The sequence below is a fragment of the Verticillium dahliae genome, genomic scaffold, assembly GCF_000150675.1.
Source record: "Verticillium dahliae VdLs.17 supercont1.22 genomic scaffold, whole genome shotgun sequence".
Taxonomy (NCBI): domain Eukaryota; kingdom Fungi; phylum Ascomycota; class Sordariomycetes; order Glomerellales; family Plectosphaerellaceae; genus Verticillium; species Verticillium dahliae.
Genome location: NW_009276918.1, coordinates 286,802 through 293,135, shown reverse-complemented (window position 1 = coordinate 293,135; position 6,334 = coordinate 286,802). Strand labels below are relative to the sequence as shown.

At 58.0% G+C, this 6,334-nt stretch overlaps 1 protein-coding gene across 1 annotated transcript; it reads right to left on the bottom strand.

Annotated features, from left to right (window-relative positions):
• Positions 1–2,236: 2,236 nt before the first annotated feature.
• On the bottom strand, positions 2,237–5,770 carry VDAG_08766 (uncharacterized protein; the record flags this gene model as incomplete). The annotated part of the gene is made up of 1 exon (XM_009651083.1): positions 2,237–5,770. One exon carries the CDS (start codon positions 5,768–5,770, stop codon positions 2,237–2,239), a length of 3,534 nt encoding a protein of 1,177 aa, XP_009649378.1.
• Between the last annotated feature and the right edge of the window lie 564 nt (positions 5,771–6,334).

The window sequence follows — 6,334 nt, the reverse complement described above, 5'->3', positions numbered from 1 at the left end:
CCTACCTACATTACACGGCCGCCAGCAGATGCAAACGCAGAGAGCCCGTCGATTCAGCGTACTGTACCTTATGCTCTTGCTGCCCAGTTTGTGTGTGGTGATTTGCTTCATCTGCTCGCTCATCTACTTCCCTGGCCCCGTTCCCAGATTCCAATCACCCAGACTCCGCCCCTACTGTACAGAACAACCGCCGTTCTCCATGGTGCGGCCAGCCTCTCTCCCCCCGGCCCCGGGGAATCTTCACGTTTCCACCATCGAGGATGTTCTGCGACAAGGGGGGTCTCTCTCCAAAGCCAGCGACTGGACGAGAGCGAATGGGCAAGCAAGGGGCATGGAGGAGTGGCAGTCCCCACCCCTTGGCGCGCAGAGGTCACTCGGTAGCGAGAAACACGCTTCCCGGTACCTCGAGCGCAGGTGGCATCTCGGTCAGGCCCCTTCATTGGCTCCAGGCCCCGGCGCCACCCCCTGGCTCCGGTCCGCACTTGAAACGGCGCCATGGACAAGACCCCGGAATCTGCTCTGCTCGCTAGTCGACATCGATACGAACACACTTTCATCAGACAGACCGTCCCCCGTCCCTTGGCGCCTCCTCTCCCATCTTTCTCTGTCTCGGCTTTGCTGTTTGTGTCTTGTGCCAGTCTGTCGAGCGTCAGTCAGTCCATCAGTCAGTCAGTACTGTACTCTGTTGTCGGCCCGCTGACTGCCGTCCCTGACCAAGCCACCTGGAGCTACCTGCTTGCCAGCTGTCTGCCGGCCTGCTTCGGTCGTATCCTGCACAGCCAGCGAGCACAGCCAACCTCTCCACCTCAGGTCACTGTTAAGGTAAGGTACCTTACCTACGAATAAAGTAGGTAGACAGGGTCAGCCAACCCCCGTCGCTTCGCCAAAGTAACCTCGATGACGACGCCTTGGTCCGCATCTATGCACGTTATCCTTCCCGACGCCAATCTACAGTACGTCTGTCCGTCCCCCCTCCGCTCGGCACATAGCAAGCCCCTTTTAGTGTACGGACAGGCCTGTGGCAGCGATTCAGTCACTCACTCGCAAAGCGACCTCACCCTCGATTACTGTTGCCGAGCAGAGACGTTTGACTACGTCGCTGGCGCGCGGACAGAAGATGCAGCAGAACACATGGCTGGCTCAGAAAGTCAAGTCAATGGAGCTCAACAGGAGAAAAGGGTACCCGGGGGGCGGCGGCGGGGAGACCTCCCGCCAGACGGACGATCAGAACAAACTCGCGGCACTCGACGCTTCAGAAAAACCCAGAACGCCGCACGCCGCCCTCTCGCGCGCACGAACCCACACAAATCATCATCATCGCAGTCGGTTCGGTCCCAATGTGTTCCCCCCCCTCCCCTTCCCCGTCTCCCCCCTTCCTGCGCCAGTCCTCTAGCCTCGTGGCGTTTGTTTGCTACCTACTGAGCAAAAGAGGCTGGCTCTTGCCTCAGATGTAGTGCTCTTGCTTTTCCTTCTTCTTCTTCTTAGGTTTGGCCGAACGTACGCCCTCGCCATCCTGTGTCTGTAGTTCTCCTTGCCTCTGTCGCACCTGTGAGCCAGATTTTTCTTTTCCCGCCCTCCAGCTCGCCAGTATCTGCCGCCACCGACCAACCTTGCCATGCACACATGGCCACATCAACATGTGACGAGTCGTGAAGCACACCCTCGGCCGGCCTTGTGTGGTCTGACGTGATGTCTACGCCCGTGCTGGCACTGCCACCCTACATCGTCAACCATCCCCACCTTCCATCGTATATCCTCCATGGTCAATACGGAACTTTTCTCGAAGCCATAAAACTAAAAGTGCGATCGGCGGACTGGGGAACCTTATAAAAGGCAAGCCATGGTATATTGATAGTATCCCTACTCTGCATCCCTCGAAAATAGAACATGGTCCGTTGCATCCCGTTCGTCGGGACCACGACCGCACCTCGTCATAAACCAACCGCTCATGCCGTTACTTCGTGAATGGAGAAGACAAACCTCACCAAAAAACAGGACCTTTCCCAGCCTCGCATATGCCATCTCCGAGGAGGAGGAGGAGGAAAAGCGACAACAAGGAGAAGGAAAAGGAGAAGCGTAAAAAATGAAAGCAAGCCATGGTAGGAGAAAAGGGTATCCAAAAACCTCAGCCATACAATGTGTTTGGATCAAGAAATCGCTTTAAAATCGTGGCGAAGAAAACAAATATGAAGAGCAAAAAAAGAAACGGCGAAAAAATAGGCAAGAATGTGCATACTCACTGGGGAGCATAGAAGACGTTCATCTCCTGGTGCGGTGACCGCGAGTACGGCGACGTCCTGCCTTGCGCTGCATACTGCGCCATGTTTGGGTGGGCTGGGATTTGCCCGAGGCCGTGGCCGTGACCCTGGCCTTGTCCCATCAACATGCCGTACTGCAGAGAACTGTCCATTGACATTGGTCCCATACCGGGCTGGTGCAAGCCAAGGGCGTCCGTGTCGAGCGCTGGGAATGGCTCCCCGCTTGGCGGCACTGTCATGTACTGTCCTTGCCCTCCCCCGTACACGTTCGTCGGCAAGGCCATGTTCTGAAAGTCTGCATGGCCGAAGCCCAGTCCATTCGTTTGGTCAATAAGCGGAGACGAATGCAACTCTTGGCCGTTATCGCCGTACGTGGACGAGAACAGGGAATCGTCGTACTGTTGTTGCATGTTGTCCATGTATCCGAACGGGACGCCGTTGTTGTTACCGAACGCCCTTGGATCGGTGACCAGGCCGGACGGGCGCCCAGCCGGAGGCGGATACGTTGCCTGGCCGCACCGAAATTGGGACGACAAGTCGGTGCGGCTGGAGATCGACTCGTTGAAAGGCACGGCGGTGTTGAAAGCATTGCGGGGCGGGGCATCCTGGACGGGACTGATGATGGTATCTGGCTCGAGTTCTCTCTCCGCCACGAGACGCAAGATGGGGAGACTGATCTGCTCCATGTGCTTGGCGAGATGGACTGTGAGCTTCTTCCAAGAGGGGAATGACTTTCCGCAGAACCGGCACGGCTCGTCCTGAGGCTTCACCGGCGTGTCTTGATGGCACTGCTCCACCTTTTGCCAGGTAGGGTCAGAACTCTGCTGCTTCACTGCAGCCTTGTTCTTGAACTTGGGCTCGGCAAACTTGTGCTCGCGCACCAAATGTTGCAGGAAGTTGTCGCGACGGTAGCACGTGTGGGTACAGTCCTCCACGTCACACGTCCACCATTCGAGGTGACGGTGGCCTTCATTCTCGTGGCGCACCCAGTCCGCCTTGCGCTTAAAAATCTTTGGATCCCGGCATCGATCCCAGGTGCACGTGAATGGCTGGACATCCTCGTGAACATGCTTCGTCCAGTCAGAAGGCTTGTTGAACTTCTTTGCTTGGAAGCAGAGTTGGCATTCGAATTCGGCCGGAAGACTTGGGGTGAGTGGCATTGGAATATCCGTGGGGAAGCTGTCTTGCGTAATGGCGCCTTCGATCGGCGTCATATTGCCATCTTCAATGTCACAGCTGGCCGACAACGGGTCCAGGCTCTTGGGGGCGCCTTTCTGATCAAGAATCGTGGCACTCCCACCCAGAGCCACACAAAGAGGTCCGCATGAGCAGTCGGCACCGGCCTGCAAGTGTTTCTTCTTGAAGTTGAGCAGTTGCTTGTAGCGGATGATCTGTTGGTGGGCGATACGATCCACCAGATAGTTGCCACTCGTCTCCAGGCCTGGGTTTAGACGTAGGATGTGCTGCTGGAATCCGGCAAACGTGGGCGTGATGTCACTGATAGTTCTGTTCGGTTCGATCTTCATGTCGCCGTCATCGCCGTCGTCCTCGTCCTCGTCCTCATCCTCGACGTCTACGTTGGTGCTCGTGGCCAAGGTCGCAACGGGTGGACCGCCAGTCTTCCGCCACATACCAACCAAATTGGAATGCGTCTCGTTGCTGGGACTGGGTTTTGGAAGATCGGACTTGCTCCTCGGACGCCGGAGGGTGTTCTTCACTTGCAAAGTGTTGTTGAAAGGGCTCCTGGGCGAGGTGATGGACGTCGCGCTGATGGAGCTGTTCCGGGCGTGGGTCGTGCCGATTGATGCGACACTATTGCCCATCGACACGAGAGCAGTGTTGATGCTGGGGACTGGGCCCTTTTTGTTACCCCAGCTTGAGGTGCGTGCCGGCGGTGCCAGGTGCGGTGAGCTGTCACGCCGTTCGGGGCTCTGGCTACCAGCCGGCTGAGGGCTCTCCTCTCCGTTGTTGCTCCTGGATCGCTTGAGAAGTCCGCTGCCGCTGGGCCGCCTGACGAGGCCTCGCAAGTCTTGCAGCAGACTAGGCCGCCGCACGCCTCGGTCAGGGCGAGTGCCCTCACCACGAGCAATGCTGAGCTTCTTGAGAAGCTTGCCACTCGTGACGCTTTCAATGTCGACGTCGAGCAAGCTCGGGAGACTACGCCGGCGCGTACCCCACGTCGCAGCCTTGGAAACGATCGACTCGTTGTCCCACATCTTGTTGTATCGTGCAATGGCTGCTTGGGAGGACTCGGGCTGGAAGCGCTCGCCCTGACTACTGATGGGATGTGACATGGGCGCGTCGCCCCACTTGCTGTTGGCGTGTAAGATGTCGAGGTCTGTCTGGGTCATTTCGCCGCCTCCAGGATGAAAGTAGACCTGATTTGACAGATACTTGTTCTCGGTTTGGTCGCCCAGAGGAATCTTTTCGTCGTCCTGTCTGTTGGGGTCCGCCTTGTCGAGCTGGGCAATGGACGATGAAGATTGCTCCGCGGGAGGGTTTTCCACAACGTTACCGGTGAGCCACTTGCCAACCTCGACATTCTTCTCCTCAATCTCACGACGCGTGACCATTTCATTGGGGCTTTCCGTCTCGGCCGTCGTCCGGCTGCCTGGTTCCAGCCCGCGACGACTGGAGGACGAGAGTCGGCGGCGAATGCTAGACTCATCCTTGGGGTGAGGCGGGGGAGGCATGGACGTGACCTGATCTCCAGCGTACATCATGTCGCCGGCAGCGGAAAATGAGCCACGAACAGTGACCGGATCGTCATCGTCGGGGGTGAAGGTACGCTCGAGGGGCACGATAGGCTGATCATCGTCCCTTCCCCAGAGCGAAACAGTAACGCGTGGGCTCTGAGCGGTCGTAACGGGGTGACGAGACACAAGGTCCTCTTCGCTCGAACGACCGCTCCGGCTCGGATCGGGAGTGAGCTGGAATACCGGCGCTGACACGAAAGTCGGGACGGGCGGGGCCGCGAAGGGCTTCTGGAGGTCGCGGGGCGAGACAGAGGTGGGGGGGCCGTCAACCTGCTGCACTGCGAAGGCCCTCTGATCGCTGGCGGGCGAAGGCGTATGCATAGACGCAGTCTGTTCGGGGCTGAAGGGGTATACGCCCAGATCAGAAGTCTTGCGGGGGCGGGTGACGTCGAAGGACTGAGACGCAGGTGTGGTGCCGAAGCTGCTAGTTCTGCTCAGAGGCAGCAGGTTCTCGTCCAGGAATGACGGCGTCCCACCCTCGGTGCTGTTGAAATCGACACCGTAGAAAGGGTCTGTATCGTCCATATCGCTGTATTCGCTCGTGTGATATTGGCTGTAGTTGGAGATGGACTCGGCGGGCGTGTTGGTGTTATGGTGCGTGGGAGAAGCTGAGTTGCTCAGCAAGTGGGGTGAGAAGGGTGTGAGATGGTTGGTGCCGCTGTTGGGTGTACCGTTGTATTGATATTGGAGGCCGCCAGAGGTTGGTTGGTTCTGGGAGACGGGTCCTTGGTCGTCGTGGAGATAAGGGTTCGACATGGTGTAGGTCGAGGCCATGACGGCACGGGCCGAATTCGTGAAGAATGCGAGTTGCTGTCGAGTCTGGTGCTGGGGTTCCCCGGTTCCAGGCTGGAGAGGTGAGCTGGGCCGTGCAGTGCAGGTGGTTTCTGCTGGTGCACTCGGAGGGTTGGCGGTTGTATTTGCTCAGAGGAAGGTGGTCATGATAGTGGTGCGGGGTGGGAGTGATAATGGATACGGGCGTGCGGCTGACGAATTGCTCGACACAAACGAGCAGGGATGCGACAGAAGACCAGAAGTCGCGACAGAAGACAAGAAGTCGCGGCAGATGGGCCCGTCTGGCGAGGTAGACAGGCTGAAGAGAGTGTTCTTGATTGGCAAGAGCGGAATTGGGGATCAAGACGGCTTGCGCTTGAGAGACAAGGGGGGGTGTGTGCCTCGTGGATCGCGAACTGGCGAAGTGGGCGGCGGCGAGCGCTGTCGGTACGAAGAGAGTCTCAGGAAGGAGACCTACGGTTGAGGCTGTTGCTGACCAGCAGAAGGCGATGGTCACACGGCAATGGTTGGGTTTAGGCGAGTCTGCAG